Source organism: Hibiscus syriacus, unplaced genomic scaffold, assembly GCF_006381635.1.
Source record: "Hibiscus syriacus cultivar Baekdansim isolate YM2019G1 unplaced genomic scaffold, ASM638163v2 tig00111812_pilon, whole genome shotgun sequence".
In the NCBI taxonomy this organism is placed as follows: Eukaryota; Viridiplantae; Streptophyta; class Magnoliopsida; order Malvales; family Malvaceae; genus Hibiscus; species Hibiscus syriacus.
The window spans coordinates 155,799-179,391 of record NW_024063187.1 but is presented as its reverse complement, the minus strand read 5'-3'; the positions used below and the strand labels follow the sequence as shown (position 1 = coordinate 179,391).

General features: G+C 35.6%; 1 protein-coding gene and 1 pseudogene across 1 annotated transcript; one reads left to right on the top strand and one right to left on the bottom strand.

The window, feature by feature from the left end:
* Positions 1-11,614: 11,614 nt before the first annotated feature.
* LOC120171206 (probable protein S-acyltransferase 19) lies at positions 11,615-21,561 on the top strand. The gene is made up of 9 exons (XM_039178955.1): positions 11,615-11,968; positions 17,344-17,457; positions 17,727-18,122; positions 18,843-18,911; positions 19,036-19,107; positions 19,193-19,321; positions 19,412-19,492; positions 19,573-19,773; positions 20,172-21,561. The coding sequence occupies exons 1-9, from the start codon at positions 11,924-11,926 to the stop codon at positions 21,252-21,254; spliced, it is 2,190 nt and encodes a 729-aa protein (XP_039034886.1). The 5' UTR covers positions 11,615-11,923; the 3' UTR covers positions 21,255-21,561.
* On the bottom strand, positions 14,117-22,956 carry LOC120171207 (annotated as a pseudogene).
* Positions 22,957-23,593: the final 637 nt, after the last annotated feature.

Sequence of the window (23,593 nt, the reverse complement as noted above, 5' to 3'; positions counted from 1 at the left end):
CGTAACGCAATAAGGGAATTGCATCACGATTATTCCGATTAAAAACCGTTACATAACACCGCAACACGCTATAAACTGCTCTGCAATGCTACAACAAACTTTAAATTATCTGAAATATAAAATTACATAGATGAATTGTTATAATTTAATTCTTAAAATTAAATTATAAATATATATAATTAATAATATCGTAATAGTTATGTTTAAAATTAATTACTTAAATTTGAATTAATTAAATTATTTATTAACGTTATTTTAAAATTAAATTAATTAAATTAAATTAAAATTTCTCATATTTAAAATTAACGTGATTAATTTTAAATTAAATTTTTATATTAACATTAAATCATAATTATATGTTTATTTATTATTATATAAATTTTGTATAATATAGGAATTCACTTTATACTAATATAATCGTATATGTATTTTATATTTTCTATTTACTATAAAATTTTATTTAATCTATGTACTATAAAATTTTATCATACATGTTTTCTACTAATGATGTATTTTATGATGCACATAATGTGATGTCTTCTTCACATGGAATAAGAAGGAATCAAAACCAAGACAATGAAGAAGATGAAAATACTTTATATCTGCCATGCATTAATTTTGGTGGTGAAATGTAAAGATATATAATTTTTATATTTGTAGTTATGTATTTTTTCTCTTTTTTTTATAAGTTATGTAAATTGAACATTTTTATGTTACAATATAAAAATTTGATGAAATTTTAGTGATATTGTTTATATGTTATTCATTAACATTATAATTGTTATTACTCATTATCTAATATGATAACACTTCTATGGTTTATATTTGTTTTTAATAAATTTTTATTTATGAAATTAAATTTTTATTTTCAAAATAAAATATTAAAAGAGTATATTAATATTAATATATTAAAAGATAATTGTAAAATGTATAAATATAATATTTTAAACGTATTGTGATTTTTGAGAAAGAAATCACGCCACGACAGCCGCAACATGTTACGTAATGTTCACAACATCTGCAATCGTAACACCGCAACCGCATTCGCATCAAATTCCGCAATCGCAATTTGATACTATGCTATGATGACGTTCTGAAAAAGCACACTGCATGGACCGCCGCTTAAACTTCCGCCATGAAAGGTGAGGTTATCCCCTAGACTCTCGTCGACATGCTATTATCCCTGACCACGTCCTCTTCTGTATAAAGAGAAAACGGGCATCGAAATTGATTTTTACAAAAAGGAATCGGAGGAGCTCGCCAACAGACCTGAAGGAGAGATGAGCTGCTTTTCAGACGCGCATTTGCAATGGAATAGTCCGAGCATTGAGCCCGAACCAAGGTAGGAACTTCATCTCTTCTAATCGAATCACCTTGACGGAAATTGATATTTCGAGCAAATTGTAACTAAAACCATTGCATGTTGATTAGTGTGTGTATGTTGAAAGAGCAAACCCAACCAATCCACCAAATCCAGATTGTCGACATCTGAAGTCCATTGAAAACCCAGATCCTTCCAAATGCGTTTAGCCATCCCACAGTCCCGAATAATGTGAAAACCCAATTCTACCATACCATTACAACGCGAACAGTGAGCAGAATTAAGTAATCGTTTAGCAAAATGGTTCTGACGAGTTGGGACAAAATTCCTAACAAAACGCCACACCTGGAGTTTAATTTTTTTTTGGCATCCACTCGCCCATATATTTTTGTACAAAAATCTCTCCATCGAAGAGATAACAAGTTCCGATAGAGAACGACGGTACCCACTTCTAACGCTAAAAACTCTCGAAAACTCCGCACTCTATACAAGGCGATCAACTTGGTTAACTTATTCGGTTGCACAAACTAATCGGTTGGAATTGTGATAACTTATTCGGTTTCTCCACCTTCGGAATGAGCACAATATGCGTATGACTAATTAGAGAAATGTCGATCTCTCCCGTGATAGCATTTATGCAGTACTCAACAAATTCTCCCCCAACCACTTGCCAGAATCTCTGGTAAAATAAGGCTCCAAGACCGTCCTCCCCTGCTGGCTTCAGAGTGCTTATCGAATTAAGAGCCTCAGGAACGTCCTCATGAGTGAATGGCTGTAACAGAGCTCTATTCATGGCATCCGTAATACTAGGTTCAATACCTCTTAAAATCCCATCATCCGTATCCATGTATGTAGATTCGAAAAATTTTTGGAAATATGAACGAGCTAAATCCTCCATTCCATGATCAGACGAAATGGTCTCACCCTTATCTAAAAATAACGATTCTATCCTGTTCCAACTCTTAAGTTGTGAGGCAAATCTATGAAAGAATGACGTGTTATTGTCACCATTTTTAACCCAGTTTGCTCATGCCCGTTGCTCCCAGTAAAGTTCAGTCATATCCGCCTCTAAATTAATTTGGAGCTTTGTATCAATCATCTCTCCCAGAGTTTCATCGGTGGACTGAAGCTCCAACAAATCAACTAACCATTTATACAGGTCCACAGAAAATCTTCGTTTAGCATGACAAAGCGCCTTGAACCACTTGTCCAAACCATGACAGACCCAGTTTAATTTATCCGGCTTCAGACCATAACTTCTTCACTTCCTCTTCTCACTCTTCGAATAGCCAATCTGCTTCAAAAACGAAAGTGCCACCGCCTAGTCATTCCCCTATTCTAATATCTATGTAAGTTACTATTTGCTAAGAAAAGATTTCAAGAGTTAGTGTAACACCCTTAACCCGTATATATACTCTACTAGGAGTTAAAGATGTCACAGTATCCATTTAAAGCATTTACTAACCCGAAATAGGTAAAAAATTTGTTTTTTAAAAAAATTTCAAATTTAAAAATTATTGCAAAACTAATTAATATCATAAATCAAAATGTAATATTTTAACTTCTAACTCAAATCCGATTTCAGGCAGCAATTACGCAGTTTTATACTATTTCATATTATAAATAAAACTGCATAAAAACTGTCTGATTTAAAATCCAATCAATTAATATTTAAAACATAATTTAATATGATACAATTCATTCATAGTATTATTTTATATCTAATACTAACCATATTAAAGAACTACTAATTTACTATTACAAAACTGGTTTATAACTAATCTATCGGAGCAACTAAAACATTTATAATATACATGCCACTAAACAAGTCAAAACAACATCAAAGTATGTATTATTGATATTGTAAATATACTTCTTGCTATGTAGGATGCCAAGTACTCATTACTTCGATTTCTACTTTTTACCTACTCATAAAAATCATCACACACTAAGTATACACTTAGTGAAACAATCATAATAATAATCAGTGGAATACAATACATGAATATAAGTAAATAACATTACTCAATGCACTATGATCACTTTACATTATTTTAATCATGTTACAAAATTTTAACATGATATAAATCACGAATAAATTTTCTTATCAATATACTTGTCATTTATTCCAAAAGCTCATTAGCTTATTCAAATGTTTATCATTTATTAACCAATAAACCATATCCTAAATATAAACTTATGAGGACCCTGGGTATACGAGTCAAATATGCATCGAAATACTAATACACATAAGGTCGTCGTGCCCACCATATAGACCAAGTGTCCTTTATATGCACTATAGTGCTAAATCGAATACACATCCTGCTGTTGGACTCTATGGCATGCCAACTATATCGTCGTCCCTCAATGACATACTTGGGTATATAATATATATTTATTCCATCCATGGCAATGTATATTAATATAATTCAACACGGGATAGTTCATACCCAAAATAACATTCTTGATATAATATCATATATAAGCTAATGATCAATGCATTTTATATTAACTTTTGACATATTTAGAACATGTCAAATATATGATAAATGACATAAATATCATGCCAATATAAACAAGGTAGCAAGTCTTCCTAATGATGTATAAAACATCTATGCATCATGTTATGCATTGCACTAACCTTGACACTTTTTATACAAGTCAAAATATAATCCTTACTAAGCTTGATCTTTTGCTTTCGATTCACTTCAATCACAATATTTATCAAGGTCTATAAAAAATCATATATATACAACACATATATTCAAAGCATATGTTAGTATCATACTAATATATGCAAAATCTAATAAATAAATCCATAAAGTTTATTCGATACTTATTCAATACAAATATCATTTCATAACTCTATCAACCTTAACATTCCAAAATGACACTTTAATTCCTTTAATATTCATATTCATCACTAATCCACAGAACTTTCTCAACTATACATTTCAACCACCATTTATGGATTCATTTAGAATCCATCCTAACTTTTCTAATTCATTCAAAATGGTCCTTTTCCATTTCACTTCAATTTAATTCCAAACATCAAAATTTCTAGCATTTTTAACATTGTATTCAAACTAGTACCTTCACACTTGCATAATTGCATTTAATTCTCATGATTTCCAATATTCGTGATTTAATCCCCAAACTTTAGCAAACTTACAATTTGATCCAAATCAACATTATAACCTTAAAATTAACATTCCAATATTAAATTCCAAAATAGTACATCAACTATTCAATAATTGTACTTTCATCCCTAAAATTATCAAAATATATAAAAATAGTCCTTATACTTTCATAAATTTCTAAATTGTCCAAACCAATTTCCAAAGCATGTAAAATCATCACTAGATTATTTTTATCCCTTGTATAATTTTTCCAAATTTATTTCATAATGGTCGAATACTTCAAAGTAGCAATTCAATGATTTCCAACTCAAGCATGAATTCAACCTTCTAACATCAATTTTAATAAAATTTCAACAATTCTTGTAACACCCTAAATTTCGGGCTAGTAGTTTTGAGTTTACCCGAGAGGTAAGTGGACCCTCATGAATTTTATAATCTTAGGTCATTGGGCTGATTTGAGTTTAATTAGGCTGTTTCGGAGCCTAATTAGCCAAAAAGAGATTTTTAAATGTTGGATAATTTAAGAAGGACCATGTGCAATTATCCCATTTTTAAAAGTTGAGCCTATTTATTTCTTTACATTCTCTTCCCCTCATTTCTTCATATTTTCTTCTTCCTCCTCCTTTCCAAGGGTCAAGGACAAGGTAAGAGTTTAAGCCTTTCTCAACCTTCATTTTTGTTTGTAATTCCTCTAGCAACGTCGTTTTAGTGAATTAAGCTTTAGGTTTTTATAGTTAAAGAGAAAAGTGGGAGTTTTCACCAAAATCAATAAGGAAAGGAGTTTGACTAAGCAAGGGAATTTATTTCGGGTTTCTAAAATCAAGGTAGTGTATTTCTAATCCATTGGAGAGTTAAGATTACAATAAGAATGAAGTTTTTCTATGATTTGAGTATTTAAGCATTTTAGGGTTTATATTTTATATCATGAACAAGTTATATTTTATGCTACTCTAAGAGCCCAGTTAACTCCCTAAAGCTTTAGCACTTGATTAGAAACCAAACTATGGTCTTTAGGATGGTTTTTGGGTGATTTCCCAAGCCTAAATAACCATTTCAGGGTTCATATATCGATACTAGAATAAATAGTATCGATTGATGAATTGGAGCTAAAATTAGGGATTTCAAGCTGGAAGTATCGATATAGCCAAGGGGAGTACTGATACTGTAGGGACAATATCGATACTCAGGGTGATAGTATCGATATTGGGCCTCAATTTCAGAAAAAATGCATTTTTTGTACCGATACTCATAGGGGTATCGATACTTGACCCTAGGGTGTCGATATTACAAGTAGAGTATCAATACTACTTACTTTGGATGGTTAGTTTTGACCTAATTAAGGCTTGTAAGAGCTAAGGACGATTCGAATTACTAACATTTAGTCCATGAGGGTTAAAAAAGGCCAAAGGGGTCCGAATGCACTCGTAGAAGTGGGTTACAACCAAAGTAACCATAGTAGGCGTAATGCATTCAAGTTTCTTCAGTCAAGTGCATATACGGATTGGTTGAGAATGAGGATTGTTGTAGAGGATGTACCGACTAGCGGTACAATGAGCAAGTTAAATTCTGAACCAACAAAAAGCGTGGGCTTCAAGAATGTTAGTGAAACCCAGGAGGTGGAATTCATCCTTTTAATTCGAGGGGTATTGAAATGAAGTTCATTGAGGACGATCAAAGTGTCGCTATTTAGTGTTGAACTCGAGCCAGATATCGGGCTAGCAAATGGTTCAGCCAGTGAACAACAAATATTGAAGTCATCGTAAAACCCCGAGAATACATATAAACTTCACTAGAGGCAAAGAATGATTAATATACTCTTAAGTAGCGAGTGACCAAAATGGAGCATCATATTAAATAACAACAGTAACAGACCAGTAAGCCTTCACATAACGTTCTAAGCGAGATAACAACTAGAGAGATGATGACCTCACCTTAGTGAGTCCAATTATGCTAGGGTATACCTAGGTTACCTTAGTTGGCCTAGTGGGGCATTGTAAGTGCACAAGACACTTCATGAGCTAGTGAGGGCGTGAGGCCCGAACAATCATGAGGACTTAGTTAGAACTGTCAATGTTGTGTGGCCTCTGGGCCTTAGGTATGCATGTATAATCACATCAGTCCAGTTCGGTGACGATCGTCAGGTGGTATAGGATATCCGAGAACACCTGAAGCAAGTGCACGAGGTACTTTTCCAGCTGACTATGTGTCGAGGCCTTAACACTCCTGAGGGATGGGTTGGCAGGTGTAATGTCCTTACCTAGATACACCATAGTAAGTGTGTGAGGCACTTCGACGGCTAATTTGGGCGCGATGCCTAACTCTCGCGAAGGTGGATTAGCCGGACGTGATATCCGCAGTTGCTAGTGTCTAATGGCTTTTTTGAGACCAAATACTAGTCAACATTGCGTATAGATAGTACACAGTCAAGTTAGAGTTGCATTTAGATAATGCAAAGCAGTTGCAGTTAGTCTGAGTAGAGACCCGATAAAGGTGTACTCATGGCGAGGCCCTTGTCCGATGACTAATGGAAGCGTGAGTCTCCTACTTCAGTGATAGAGCAGTAAATGCTTAAGTAGATATCACTTGATCAAGATCATGTATGTGCCTACTACTTAGTACCCTATCTTTAACATGCTTATGTTTATAAAACTCTTAATGCTGCTCTAGATTAATGATTATACTGTTAGCTTCGTAAGCTCGACCTTTAGATGTTTTCTGTTGGCAGGTCAGTAGCTTGGGTAGTTTGTGAAGTACTGTCGCTGCAGAACTTCCAACATCTCCAATAGAGTAATGTACTGTAGCTTTAGTGGGCATGTATATTCAGAGAACCTTACTTGTGTATTTATTTTATAAAACAATGAGATGCATTATTTTGGGTTTAAATTATGAGCCACGGAGCTCCGATTTATAAAATGTTTTTATAACTGTTTTATATGTTACATGATACCATTCAATATTTTTTTTAAAATGAATAGATTTTGAAATTCGGGGGCTGCCTCGATAGCCCAATGTGACACTTTAGGCCCAATCGGGTTTAAGGTATTACAATTCTTCATGAAGCTGTAAGGTGACCAAGTCTAACATAACCATTTCTAATGGTTTTTATTCATCAGACATGCTTGGAACTCCATAACATCACAAAAATCAAAATCCAACTTTAAATCGTCAAAATCAACTTGTTCTTTGTCCACCATATTCATGAAATCATTACTCCAAGAATGAAAACATGAAATATTTACACCAACTTGTATAGAATTTGATGTAGATAAATTTTCGCACTTTAGTCCAAAAACCAACTAAAATAGCTTAAAAATGGAATTGAAAATTCTTCCTTACCTTAGCTATGGCTTACGACAATGAGAAGATGAAGATGAAGAAATCTTGAAATTTCTGATAAAATATCTCTTAACACATATCTTTATACTAATTAAACGAATTTAAAATTCTTTAATCATTAATGAAACTTGATAATTTCCATATTGCCATTGCCATGACATCATCTTTAAAGTAAAAAATGAATAGAAGTTTCCATACTTTTCACTTTATCCTTGTAATTTTCAAAAATTACAACCTAGTTACCATAATTAAACAATCTAGGTTTAACATAGAAAATCAATCTTAATTCCAATGATCTATGTTAAATTTCACCATTCTAAAATATGAAAATAATATTTTTAACCTTTTTCTATCATCCTTTAAAATTTCTCAAACTTCTTATTAGATCCGATTATTCGAATATTTTACAGAACTTTATCGCTTAATAACTTTTAATAAAAACTCCATATCAAAAATCTAAACCAACGAAAACATCATTCTTGGGGGTGAACTATTCATTTACGGGCCAAAATATATAACTTTCAAAAATTACATTTGGATCCCTAAACTTTCACAAAGTTTCTACTTTGATTACTGAACTTTTAAAATTTACATTTTGGTCACCAGTCCAAAAGTTGGGATATTACATGAGATTTCATTAATAAAATCTTCTCGCCAAACAAAAAATGTTATATATTAAATGTAGATCTATCCCTGATCATATAAAGTTATCAACATCTATTTTTTTTAATGAAATTTATCGACCATAACGACACACCAAAGAGGATCTTTTAGGGCCTAAAACACTATTCGTAGTTCCTGGTGAAATGTGTTGGATGTTGCAGAGGTTTTTGTGACTGAGAAAGGAAAGGGCTTGAGAATTTTGACAATCAAGTGTTTGGAATATAATTGAGAAGTACCTAAGAGGCCTGGACCGTAGTGGTAAGGCAAAGTCGAGTCGAGACACAAGCTTTCTAGTGTTGTTTTTCGCTCTAGTTATCATGGGGTGTTTATTTTGTGGTGGTGATAAAGGAGTTGATGTAGATAAAGTTACAGGGGAAGAAGATATAGTCAAAGGAAAAGAACGCACATTCATTTGAGGAAGCACTACATCCAGCGGGTACCTCTGGAAGTGGCAACGTAGAAGCATGAGCATACAAAGAGGGTGTATTTTTCGTAGACATAGGAATCACAACACGAGGTGTCCAAAGAGAGACAATATACTTATTATTATTAGGACGACAAAGAGAATCATACTTTTCTTTGTAAGGATAAACATGTTCAACAAAATCGATGTCTCGAAATGAAAATCTTACAAGTTGAGGGATCATAACATTTACATGTTTGATGTGCTTGAGGGGGCTTGGCATATAAATTGTATACTGATTGACATTCATCATATGAAGTATACCACGCTTGATAGTTTGAAGGAGTAAGTTTAATAGGGAGCTTGGGCGATTGTGTCAATGGAGATGAGTTCACTATGAGTCGAAGGAGAATAAATAGGTGAGAGCGGCATGGTTGTTGACCTGAGTTGGAAGGGTGGGTATGAGATATTTAAGAAAAGCATGTGGATTATTAGGGTGGCAGGTCGGTATGAGCTATAGGACATGGAATAATAACTAAATCATTAAAAAAAATGAAAGAATAAATAATACATCAAATAATAAAGGGACCCAACAAATCAGGGATATTGTTTTTGTATTAATTTGGTACAAGTACATGACAATATCAGTACAAAAATAACTCTAAATCATTTGACATTGAATGCTCGTACCCCTGACATCTATAATGCTTGAACCCGAGACTTCAAAGAACAATAACTATTCATTTACCATCGATGTCACTTTGTTCATGCAATATATGTGATTGTTGACTATACAGATAAGGAAATAATGAAATCTTGGAGTTAATTTCACATGATATCCTCAACTTATGACCCCTATTTTAAATTGATCTTTAAAATTTTAAAATATTCTATATCAATCATAAATTATAACTCAGTCTGAATTAATTCCTAAACTTTAAAATACTTTTTTTATATTCTCAATTTATCAATATCATTATATTTTAATCCTTATGTTAAAGCGTCGTTAAAAAAAACTCTACTAATTTTAACGCGAGGGAATTAAACCCGTGACATCCTAAAAAACTAATTTGTTTATAAAGGTCCTAAAAATTGATATTGTGATCTTATAAAAATGTTATCAATTTTTGCAGGTCCCATGATTTTTTTAGAAGGTTGACTTTAATTCTAAAGACCATAAAAAATAAATTATTTTAGAAGGTTGACTTTAATTCTAAAGATCATAAAAAATAATTTTTTTAATCATTAGAGTTAACAACACTTTAACAAGAGGATCAAAATAAAATGATATTGATAGTTTAAGATCGATATATGATGTTTTAAAGTTTAAATATAAATTTAAAATATAATTATAATTTAGGGACATATAAAAAATTTAAAATTTAAAGATTAATTTAGAATGGAGTTATAATAGGAAGATATTTTATACAATTATCTCGAAATCTTAATTAAACTCATAAATTTATAGGTTTTTCTTTAAAATAAATTTAGGTTGAAATAATATTCACACAACAACAATAACAACAAAACCTTATTCCCATATGCAATAGGTAAGGGGAGGTAGGGTAGTAGGCTGCCCCCAATGCCAGGTTGATAGCAGCTTCCGTGGAAGACTTCTGTCAGTCAGAAAATTAAAAATAAAGATAAAATACAATACATGTATAAATAAATAAATAAATACATAGTTGAACAATCTTCATATGCAGTCTTCATATACGCGTCTGTAATAAAAAATAATTCCTGCAAATAAATCCTACGTAAAAAATCTCAGCAAATAATATTTACATGATCACCACAAAATATTTATAATAAATTGAAAGTCCATCAAATCACTTTTGATTCTTTTTAAAAAAAGATATATGTATTTTACAGGTAAACTATAAATTTCATAATTCGACTTTTATTTTACTCTTGTTCCTGTCATTAAAACTTAAAATTTTTCAAATTGATCACTTAATTTTGAAAGTTGAATTTTTAGTACTTCGCCTTTTCTTTGTGATAATATGATGATATGACCTATTTTATCGATATTTGAGCTATGTAAACACCTATGTGTTTGAACTGATGATTGTTGTTAAAAGAAAACATGTTTGAATAAAAAAAATATTTGTCTATCATTAAAATATCACATCTTTAATAAGAATAATTTATTTAAAAAAAGAAAAAGAAAATGAAAGAAGTTTACCTTTACCTTTACCTTTAGAAAATCTCTTACTATCGAAATTTTCATTTGATGATTTTAACAGTGGAGAGGTCCCTTTGAAGAGGAACAACATATCTTCATTCAGATTTCATCCATCAATGAATGACGGAGATTAAAGAACATAAAACTAAAGCATCCAAATCTATATTCATGGAGTTTGGAGTGTTTTTGTTAAACATACATTGAATTCACGTTTACAACGATAAAACGAGTTTGATAAAAAAGTAAAGATACACCAATCGTTAGTGATTTACGGTCTTAGTGAATAAAATAGACTAATTCAAAATTGAGTGATAAGTTGTAAGTTTTTAAAATTTAATAACCTAAAACATTAGTGAAGTAAAAGTTAAGTAACGCATTTATAGTTTACCCTTCTTTTATTGAAATGTAAAAAGAAAAAATCAATTTATTACCGTGGAGGCTGCAATTTATTTCCCTTTCTTTTTGCGTCAAAGATTTTATCTTTTGTCAATTTCTGATTTTTTTTCAACAGTTTTTCACATTCTGTACTTTACTATTCTTTTCTCTCACCCTTTCCCCTATATGCCGCCCTCTTCTGTGTTTCATTCTTCCTTTATTTAGTGCTTTCATTTGCTTTTCATGGACTAACCCTTGACTTCATACTGGGAACCCATTGTTAACATTCTCTCATTTCTTTGTTTTTTGGGACTATTTTTATGGGTTCTTAATTTGGTCTTTGGTTGCAAAGGGGGAAGCCCCTTTTCTTTCCCTTTCCGTCTCTCCGTAACTGTTTACTTTTGTGCTTGTAATGGGATTCTGTTCCTAGGGTCTTTTTTTGCATTTAGGGTTTTGGGTTTTCTGGGTAGGTGTTGGTGTGTGAATTTTGCAGGGCAGTTATGGTGAGGAAGCATGGATGGCAACTACCTGCTCACACCTTCCAGGTAATGTCCCTTTGATTTTGTTTCTTTATGCATGCTTGGACAAGAAGTTGCTGAGGATTTCTCTTGGATCCATGTTTTCTCTGTGGGGCTTAGCTGTTTGCTGCTTCAATTCATGTGAATTGCCCTCGATTTAGTGATTGTCCTCCTATTTAGTGGTGACATTTATTGTTAAAATATGTTTTTTTTTTAATTTATTTTTTGTTCCTTTTATGCTATAGTTTCTGTTGTATTGCTTTCTCAGCTTTGTAGTACTATAGTTTTGAACTAATAGACTGACTTTGTGAGGGTTTGGCTTTTACGAATTAATTCTAGATTCTTGTAATTCAGTAGGGTCGCATTGGACTTTAGTAATGTTCCAAATATTAACTGTATGGATGAGTAAAGATTCTGGATTTGACAGATCTGTTTTGTTCTTTTGAATTGCTTATGGTGTTGAATTAGAGATTTTTTTTGATAGGAATTGAAGGCCTCATTAAAAACCACCTTCTTGATTAGAGGGACTTATAGATAAGCTCCTTAATCAGCGGAAGGAGGAAAAGAGTGCCTTAGGATTTCATTAAACATAAAAAAACCAATATACATCCAGAGATCGACCCCCTACATAAAACATAACACCATAAAACAACCGAAAACACCCCCACAGCAGCAACAAAACTCAACCTAATCCAACATATCAACCGCAACAGCCTCTAAAGGACTGACCCGACTGAAAGCCTAACTCTTGGCTCGAAGGGCACCAGAAAACAAAACTCCTAAAATAAAGACCAAAAAGTACAGCTGACTCGAACCAAAGAAGCCAAAATAAAACACAACATCCAGGAGCTTCCACACGAAGAGGCAGAAAACCCAGCTGTAGACTCTTTCTCCAAAGATGGAAAAAACGGAAACATATTCTGGCTCCAAGAACAGACAAAACACCCTCACATTGAACCTTCTTCTTTTCTTGGTTCAGCAGTATCTAGCCTTTATTTGGGGACCCGAATCTCTCTCTTCAAAGGATTGGGAAGAGTTAAATTCCCCTCCAATACTCTAAGAATCTGTTCCAAATCCTTATCTACACACCCCGATTTAGCTCTTCCATCCAAATTGCCAACCACATCCCCATCCTGTTGGGCCTCCACACCCTTGGAATTACTAATAGAACGCTTTTTGATAATGTTAATCACGTTCTTCATCACCTTTGCCTTTAACCGACCATCCAAGTTGGACGAATCAAAAAAATCCATTATTCCCACTATATCACGTGCAGACTTACAACTTTCGCTTCTTTCAAAAACTGACTCTCTCGCCGCGTGTTCCAACACAATCTCGTGCTCCACCACATCCTCGAATTCCGAAGGAATCTTCCCCATACCAACAACATTATTCCTTAAACCCATAATATAATCCTCCCCTATGTTCCTCTCCACTACTTCCCCACCCGACAAGATGCAACCATTAAATCTTTCCCCCATACAACATAATAGACTTTCTTCGTCCACAGAACATCGCTCAGAAATCTTCTCCACCGAACAGTCCACGTTTCTACCAGCTGAACAGTTCACGTTTCTACCAGCTCCCTCAAGACATACCTCCACCACGGGAGAAATAACTGGCGAGACACCGACGAGCTCCCCCACTAAAGAGAACGGGGAGGCAACTGCCTCATCCATCAGGAACGAGTCTGCCCAGACCGAATCAGGACTGAAACAAGGCTCAAAATAAGAAATAAAAACTGTAAAAAACAAATCCCCAGCTTTCAAAACAACGGATTCTTCCACACGTGTTTGGCAGTTTGTAATAATTTGAAACAAAGCCCTGTCAAAAGAGCCTGGATTCACAGATCCTTCCTCAATGGAGATAAGTTCTCCCCATTTGTCTGCAATGCTTCTGAAGGTGGAAGGATTCCACAAAAACGGTGGGATCCCTTTGCACGATAGCCACGCCCGGCGGCTGCTGCAATGAAAGTTTTCCGACCACACTTCTACTTTGCCAAAACATTTATTCAATTCCCCCATCTGATTGTTCAGCGTGAAATCCCTACTCTCTTCATCCTCAAAAATGATTAGAACTGCTAGCCCGCTTAACCTCATAATTTTCGGGCCTAATATGCCTTCCTTGTGCATAATAGCAGCCAACTCTTTCATCTTAAAAAATTGCTGCACCACCCTACCAAGCTGCCTCTGCAAGTTGAAAGATTGTCCTCGTCAACAGAACCCACAATGGGAACCTCTGAACGCCAACATCCTCCCTATTACTCTTGCTCACGGCTGGTTTTAAACCAGAAAACTTCTTTCTCCAAAAAGCTGCCCGAGGTTGAAATCTGGCCAAGAAAACTCTAACTTCATTACCACGAATCCTAGATCTGTCAACACAGCTGATAGCCTTCCTTGCGTCCTCCAAACTGGTGAAACGAACAAAGCCAAACCTACTTCCTCCCTTGCTTCTTTTGTTAGGGATGAAAGAATCGACCACCTCTCCATATTTATCGAATAACAGCCAAAGACCTTTATGATGAAAAAGCTCTGGAATGTTGAAAATGATCACCGTAAAACAATTCTTCCCAGTAGAACTAATCACCTTGCTAGGTTGCTGAGGAGGAGGGAATGGTGTATATGGTTTCTTCTCTTTACTCTTAACCTTCTTTGTTTGAACATTTTTCTTCTTGAAATTTGGAAGAAACCTGTCCCAGTTTTCATCTTTAAGAGCCGGATCCTTCTCAAGTTCTTTCTTCATCATGAGAATCTTGATATGGTATACAGGATGCATTTTATTCTCTATGCAGTCCTCCACAATCCGCCTGACTTGTTTTAAACCTTTAAATGAACCCATAGCTGCGACAGTATTTCCCTGAACAAGAATGTAGCAGCCTGTCAATATTTCAAGTGCCTTCAAAGTCGAAGAATTTGGCCCCACAAGACGCTGCCTTCTTTTAACAAATCGTTCCTTGTTGCGGACCAAGTTTCCAATTTTTATAATGTCACACTGCATTTCATCATCGAGTATTTTGACAGCCTGAGGTGCAGGAACACTTCTTGATAGAAGCTTGATGAGATCCCTGGCTTTAATGATAATATATGGATCCCTAGTTTTCCTTGTCGTAGAAACTGTCATAGACCCTTCAACCAAGTTGAGCTCAGCAACAATACCATATTCTTTCAAAGCTGATTTAACCTTTGGCCAAGCTTCTTGTAAGTATTTTTCTCGATAGCGAGGAAGATAGTGGAAAAAGAGCTGACTTCCAATAATCCATCCGGGTTCCAAACTTTTCAACTTTCCAACGATCAATGTTCGGGTCCTCATCCCATGGCTTTGGCTTATCATGTTTACCTTTATGCTTCTTCTTCTGTTCCAGATTCACTTCTGTTGCATTTTTTACTTCCATTTTGATTTTCGAAACTCTTGAAAAAATCTGAACCAACTTTCGCGATCAGTTCGGTTGGTTAACTCGCTTAACAAAAGTATTTGATTTGGGTTAATTCAGAAGTTGTCGGCTTAGCTGTGGGTTTAATTTCAGTAGCATTCAGCTCAACTGTGGGTGGAGAAGACCCGGCAAGCAAGGCAAGGGAGGCGCCTCTTTGGGCGGAGGCGCGGCAGGCAAGGGAGGAGGAGACTGGGAGGTGTTGTCGAGCTGACGGCTATTGTGATTGTCAAGAAAATGAGGAAGGAATCTTATTTCGTTCTTCATACCAGAAAAGTCATCTTCATTGAGTGATTGTGATTTGTGCTAGCTAGAGTTGATTGTCAAAGTATATACTAGATGAATAGTTGACCCGTCTGAGGTTGTTTAGAAGTTTCTGTGTTTTCTTACAGAAGCTTATTAAGAACATTTTCTTTAAGTGGATTGTGGATGGTCTAAAATGTGGTTGGACTCCCAAACGGTTCCTAACACCTTTAAATCTGTCTCCATTAGTCAACTGGATGAAAGCAGCCATCTCTGAATTAGGCATACTTCACTTTAATAGATTAGGAAACTCTAGAAGAGGTAGCTATGTACAGAACCTGGTGCTTAATTGTGATTTAATTGTGAACATTATCTCTAAGCCTGACCTGGAAGGATGAGAATGAGGTTTAATCTGTGTGTGACAGTTACTTTCAACTTGCACTGCATGTGGAGTTCTAAGGGGCGGTTGATTATTGAAAGTGACAGCAAGAATTATGTGGAGTGGATAAAGATTGTGGATGTCTGCCCTGGCATTTATGCTTCAATTTGTAAGGAAATAGAAGATAGAATTACGAGCAAAGAGAGTATTCTCCGTTGGATTGCAAGATCATCAAATACTGAAGCAGATGCACTTGCTAAGGCTGGAATTGGATAAGAGAGAATTTCTTTCTTGGATTTGGATGTTTTGTGGTTTTGGATTTTTTTAGGGATCTAGTTTTGTTTGGAAAAATAGTCTGTTGTATTAAACTGTTTGTATTTTCCTAAATATTATAATAAAATATGAGGTACTCTTTTCCACTTTCCGCTTTTTACTGGAACACCCTTGGGTATTCTAGTAATTATGAAGGGGGGTTTTTAACGGGCCTCCAATTCTTATCAGAAAAGAAAAAACTTGCACTGCATGTTTCTTGAACAAGTTTCTGATTTGGGTACACTGCTATAGTTTTATCCAACTACTCTGATCAGTGTAAGAAGAAGACAAACTAAAGCACATGTTTGGTAAAACAAGTGTGAGTATCGTAGAGGTTCATAGGTAGACATGTTTCTAAGATGGATAACTATTCGAGGGAGGCTTTATTGCCTCATTGATATATAATATCTTTTGGAGGTAGTGAAGCATTTGTCTAATGACTAATCCTAATCCATGGATCCGACAAGTACAATACTTGATGATTAACACATTGTCGGCTAAGTTCATTCATTGGATTTTGAACCATGCATCTGATTTACACTTTATCTGAAGGTCAAGCCTAAATTTCAAAGATGGGCCGATATCCTCTTTAAAGGAACCTCAACTAAGAAAAATGTGATGGGCTAAAACTGATACCAGGCAAAGCCTGGGAGTCATTGGTTTGAGGATCTTCATGCTTTAACTTTCTTTAATAATTCAAATCTGTGGATACTGTATGTTGAAATTATCTTGTTCTTTATTTAGGATAAAGATGTCAAATATGTTTTGCTCTATTATGATTTCTATTCCTAAAATAAACTAGAACTTAGGCCAGAGATTGCATCCTTCTAACATCCCTCCCCCTTTATTTTTCCTTTAAGGAGAACAAATTAAGTAACGTCTCCACCTATTGAAGCTGGAGAGAGTAAAAGACATTTCAAAGTTATTTTCCAGCGTTGTTAATGTGTTTTCTGTGATTACCTTTGTGTTGCACTCACACGCAAATGATACCTATCAATAACTCTTTCATATTATTTACATATGATTATAATTCCTTTATAGGTTGTTGCAATTACTGTGTTCTGCTTGTTAGTGGTTGCTTTTTATTCTTTCTTCGCTCCTTTCCTTGGAGGGCGCATCTGGGAATATGCTCTGGTTGCAGCTTACTCACTGGTGGTATGTGAGTTCATTTGTTTTATTTATTTATATTAGGGCTACAGAATATCCTTTATTGTACATTTTTGATTTTTGCATGAAAGATCTATATAGGTTTTTAGAACATTTTAATACCTGATAACGTGTTAAGATCTAAGTAACATTGTTCTTGCCCTATGAGTAAATAATTTTTTGTGAAAAAAGAATTTCCTTTTTAATCTGCATAACACAATACAAGCATAATCCCTGAATCTTATGTCACTACCTTTTTTCTTTTGATTGCTATGCAGGCACTCCTTGTTTTTATACTTTATGTTCGGTGTACCGCAATTAACCCTGCTGATCCTGGCATCATGTCAAAATTTAATGGTGGATCAAACAAATTGGAGAACCATGGTTTATCTGTGAAGGATTTACGCATAAAATATGATGAGTTAGGCAGTGGGCTGAATTCATCACCATCAAGTGTTTCCATAAGCTCTAGGGCAGCACCAAACTCAAGTATGAAAGGTTCAGTGGGAGATCCTGGAGCTAATGATGGTCCAACACAATATGCTAGCAGGAAATCTTGTTGCATTGGAGGAATCTTTTGTGCTTTATTTGTTCATGAAGATTGTCGCAAGCAGGACCCACCTGCTGAGCAAGGGAATGAAGATGCTTTGTTCTGCACATTGTGCAATGCCGAGGTATTTTGGAACCTATTTGGTTACCTTTTCTTATCATATTATATCAGCTTTAAGTTTCATCATTTTTTAGTATATTTATGTCCAAGGTGTCCTTAACATTCCCCACAAAAAATTGAAAAGTTGCTTTTATCTTGTTCATTAAACAATTGTGGCGTGTAGTGTAACACTCTTGAGTTGGAATTAATGTTGCCGAGATCAAATAATGGAAAAAACACTATATTTTCATTACTGTTCAGGGTGTCTCAGCATCTCTACATAGCTATATTTTACTATGTTTTCTTTGCCACTCCCTGGATTTTCATGACATGCTTAGCACCAATCTTATCATCCACTGCAAGTCCAGGCGAATAGCTGTTACTTTTGTCTGCATTTGTCAAATGCTACTACCAAATGTATTGTAAGGCAACAGTGAAAATAAAGCTGATTGCGGAAAATTGAACACCTTCAACCAAATTTTTGGATTCCAACTATCAAAACAAATAAAATATATGGGAAGGTATTGTTCCTTTAGAGATCTTTTTTCATTGGTTAAAATTGTATTTTTCTTCTTAACTAATAAATCAAGCTTGGATAGACGTTTTTTTTTGTTGTGATATAGTTTTAAAGGGAGCACTTGATTGTTATATCCTATAATTTGGCAGATCAGGATTTGGAAGACGTTAGTGTCTTAAAATGGTGTATGGCTTTCTTTCTCACTTATGAATGATTTCTACGGTGCAGGTGCGCAAGTTTAGTAAACATTGCAGAAGTTGTGATAAATGTGTAGATGGTTTTGATCATCACTGTCGGGTAAATATTTTCATGTTGCTTCTTTATGGTCATAATAATTGTAAAATCTTTCAGCTTGTATGGCATTGGAATAATCTGGTTATTTGTTTGTGGAAATAAATCTCTATCTCAAATGTGCCTGCAGTGGTTAAACAATTGTGTTGGACAAAAAAATTATATCACATTCATCTCTCTCATGGGCATCAGTATTGTTTGGGTATGTTTTTTTTTTGTCAATTGCTTGTTATATAAAAATCATACTTCCTGGATTCTGATGATGCTTTTGTCTCCCCATGGTTCAGCTAGTAATGGAAGCTGGCGTCGGTATTGCTGTCTTAGTTCGTTGCTTTGTTAACAAGAAGGGTATGGAGACTGAGATTATTGATAGGCTTGGAAATGGTTTTTCTCGTGCTCCATTTGCAACAGTAGTGGTACATTCCTTAACAAATGCCTTGAAGTTGATATGTAACTTGTGATTTTATATTCTCATAAGTATTTAAGTCGGATACAAAATTTTGTAGGCGGTATGTACTGCAGTTTCTGTCCTGGCTTGTGTACCACTGGGTGAACTTTTTTTCTTCCACATTATACTAATCAGAAAGGTAAGTTTTCAAGAAATATAACATTACTGTCATCTTATAGGGAAGAGACTAAAGCCATTTTGACTTTTACCTGGAATTAGGGCATTACAACCTACGAATATGTTGTGGCAATGAGAGCAATGAGTGAAGCACCTGCAGGAGCATCTGTGGATGAGGAACTTCCAAATATGATGTATTCTCCATCTGGATCAGCTACAACTGGCATGAGTGGAGGAAGTTCTCTTGGCCTGCAGTACAAGGGGGCATGGTGTACTCCTCCTAGGGTTTTTGTGGATTATCAGGTACTTCCATTTAAATGTTTGCTTTACTCGTTTTGTTTGTATGAAGCCGTAAAGTAATGTGATCTAAGAGTACAGAACATTTAAGTTATCCTTAAGGTTACTGAAAATGATTTAAGATACCGAAATCTGAAAATTTAGACCCCGGGTATTTATTAGTTGAGGGCTAGGTCGATTGATGCTGTTGATGGTTGCACAATTTTATTCATGTGACGTACTTTTGATGTTTTTTTCATGATAAATTAATATAAGCCTACCTTCTAGGAAGTAGATTCATCCCAAGTCTCTGGTTTGACTTATAGAGTTGTGTTGCCTTTTGTATCTATGTTCTACCCTTGACGTGTATTTCTTTTAGTATTACACTGATGACTTAAAACCTTGGTTGGACATGGCTACATCAGGATGAAGTTGTGCCCCATTTGGAACCTGGAATGCTTCCATCCACTGTCGACCCAGATGCAGCTGGTTTTGCTGAAAGAGGGAACAAGGGACCCAGAAAGCCTGTTCGTATTAGTGCATGGAAGCTGGCAAAGTTAGATTCTACTGATGCCACGAGGGCAGCAGCTAGGGCAAGAGCATCTTCTTCTGTTCTACGGCCTGTTGAAAACCGCCGTATAGGAGATCCTGAACTGAGTTCCAGTGGCAACATGAGCATTAGAAGTAGTGTTAGCACAGATACAGGTGCAAATAAAGAGTTAAAGAATGATCAGCAATTATCGCCACTAGGAAACTCTTTTGCTCCAAGTCAAGGTAGCCGTGATGAGTACGAAACAGGAACTCAAAGTGCAAGTAGCTTCAGCAGTCCAAGCCACATTCATGAATCAGTCATGCTTAGCCCGCTACCTCAACCTCAAGGTGGTCGTTTCAATATGGCTACCTCCGCTCCTGGCCTGCCCGGTCGTACGTTTATGTCAAATGCTCCATTACCTGCTATCAACAATCCCATCAGACCTGGCCCATCTTCTTCGGATGAAAGGTTAATTCATAAGGGTGGAACAGTTGATCCATTGTTGCTTTCTGCTCCTGCCGCTTCCCTTCTTAGAGATGTCAAAAGGACTTCAGTTGTATGGGATCAAGAAGCTGGTAGGTATGTATCAGTCCCCATCTCTGCAACTGATGCTCGGAATAGACCATCCATGCAAATAGGTTTGCCAAATTCTAGTGGAGAAACTAGCACACAGGGTAGAAGGGCAGTTTTTCCACCGCAGGAGTCGTCTTTGCCAGCAAGGGGTTCAGCACAACAAGCAGAGAAGCTACTCTATACAGGGGACTCTATTTTTTTTGGTGGTCCACTTTTGAGTTTTCCTGTTAGAGATAGTTTGAGAAATGATAAGGGTTTGGGTTCAAGGGAAGCTCAAGAAAGAGTAGGTCTGAACTTGCCTCGAGAGTCTAGATTCAAAAAGGACTCTGTCTCGAACCAACTTCCTGTGTTTGTCCCTGGAGGCTTTGAAAACCCTGCTGCATCTGGTTCTGGTTTAAGGTAGACTTCAGTTAAACTCCTAACAAAGCTTCTGCACATTTTTCCTCAAATCATCAAGATGAATGTGAAAGGGTAACACAGACATTGGAGGAGCCTCTTAGATGATATGCTCGTACACTGGAACCTTGCAATTTTGAGATGTTGCAAACTAAGATTATTGCATGGTTCAAGTGTACTCTTCTCAAATGATTCGCATCTGAAAATGCTAAAAAAAAAACTTGAATTTTCCACAAGATTATTTAATTTCAGTTGGATTTTGTACTACTGCTTGTAAGATGATTTTCAAGATTTATATGGTTGATGGTTAGAAACAATTGACATTGCTGCACTTTATGATTATGCTTCAATCTCAGAGCATTGTCAAAGGCAGTTCTGAGAAACCTCCAGGGAAGGCAAGCATATTTTTTTTTTCTGAAGGGAAACACTTTGGGATTTTGTAATTTTTTTTGTTTGCAATCAACTACAATGCAGAATCCTCTTAAAATCAGTAGGCACGGTAATCCCTTTCTGCAAAGACAAAATGAAGCTGATCTATTATGCACCAAAATTTTTGCAACAAAACAATTTTGTGGCTGAACCAATCTGTACATATGAACCAAAGTTAGTGATCGAATCTGGGAACTGAACGTTGCATCTCGAACCATTGTTGGCAACCCCAAATATTTCTTTAGGTCTGTCAAAATACCTCCAAGGGAGGCTCCTGATATGTCATAAGTATGTATGTTTACGTTGTTACTAAAATAAGCTTGGCTTATCATAATTAACCTTCTTCCCCTTATGCCTCTTCATATATCGAAATCAACCCCATCATTGTTGGTGCACGTGGTTGTTGCCTCGCCAAATAAATTACTATCATCAGCAAAAACAAAAATAAACGAGTTAATGTCGTATCGATTTTATCAACCTTAACTTCTCGAATTTGATTAGATTCCTTAATCTTATTAAGAAGTAACTACAATCCTTCCGCACAAAACAAGAATAAATATGGTCTAAGAAGATCACCTTATTGTTACGGACCACGAGCCAAGACCAGAGAAACACGATCAGGGCTGCCCAAAGCTTTTTTTTTGCCATGTTTTTGGCCTTCCAGAATATCCAGAAGAGTTTCTAAAAGACCCAAGGGAGCTGGCCCAGTCATTTGGATAAGGCATGATAATTAAATAATTAACTATATTGTAGATAAATCCCTTGTAATTTAAAAGAGTTTTGCCAGGATAGGATTCTCTTTGAACCATTGATGTAATTCAATCTGTACCATTGGATGTAGTGGACTCTAGTATAAAACATGGTTCACTCCACTTCATTTTTCATCGTCACTTTGAGGAATACAAGTTAGCATTCACTCATATTCTCTTCTCTTTTTTACTTTGAGCGCCCATATTTTTGTTTTCCTTTCTTTTGGTTTCGTCTTGTTCTAAGCATTCTTTGCTTAGTCTTTTGGGTTACTTAGCTGACGTTTGACCGAGAATGCGACTAAGACCGTACGAGTTTGCTAGCAGAAGTCTAACCCCGTGATAAGTGGTATCAGAACGAAGTTTTGATCAATTGAGATGGCACAACAACAAGATGAGGCAATAATTTTTGAGGGGAATGAACCCCGTAATGGTTGAAAGAATAGGGCTGCATCGAAGGATGCTTTAACATCCATCTAGGGTAGAGTCACCAAGTTGGAGAACTCCATGAAGGATGTTAATGAGGTCACGGAGCAGTTGGAGTCTGTGGATCTGGAGAAGCTGGGGAAATTGGATCTCAATAAGATGGTGACCTATGGAGATATCCATGATGAGGTGCAAGCAACCCTCAATGGTATGGATATTAAGTTGGCTCAACGTGGTGATGTTATTCAAGCCATAGTCGAGGCTCTGAGGAAGGAACTTAAGGAGCTCAAGAACCAAGGTTCCGACTATAAGTTACTGAGCAGAAAATGGAGGTAGAGCTACTCAAGAGCGAGTTATTGGTGTGCAAGACTACGATCGGGAATAACTTGGCAATGGGAGCGCCCAAGGCCATGGGTGATGTCCTAAAACTGGAGAAGTTTAAGGGGACAAGGTTCGCTTTGGATGTGGAGAATTTTCTTTGGGGCCTGGACCAATATTTCTGAGCAGTCGACATCGAGGATGATGCCAAGAAGGTAAACATTACCAGTGTTTATTTTGGCGACGAAGGTGTAACGATGTGAAGTGAGGGAATGCTTCAATCGAGACCTGTGAGGAGTTTAGAGTTGAGCTCAAGGAACAATTCTACCATGAGTATGTTGAAGATGAGGCGTGGTCAAAGATGAGGCGTCTCAGACAAGAAGGGTCAGTGAGGGAGCATGTTTGAAAGTGTGTCGAGTTGAGTCTC

Bases quoted from the DNA above. Each gene is read 5' to 3' on its own strand.
- LOC120171206 (XM_039178955.1), top strand. From the start codon at position 11,924: ATGGTGAGGAAGCATGGATGGCAACTACCTGCTCACACCTTCCAG. The intron at 11,969-17,343 runs GTAATGTCCCTT...ATTCCTTTATAG, and splicing joins TACCTGCTCACACCTTCCAG to GTTGTTGCAATTACTGTGTT. The intron at 19,322-19,411 runs GTACATTCCTTA...AAAATTTTGTAG, and splicing joins CTCCATTTGCAACAGTAGTG to GCGGTATGTACTGCAGTTTC.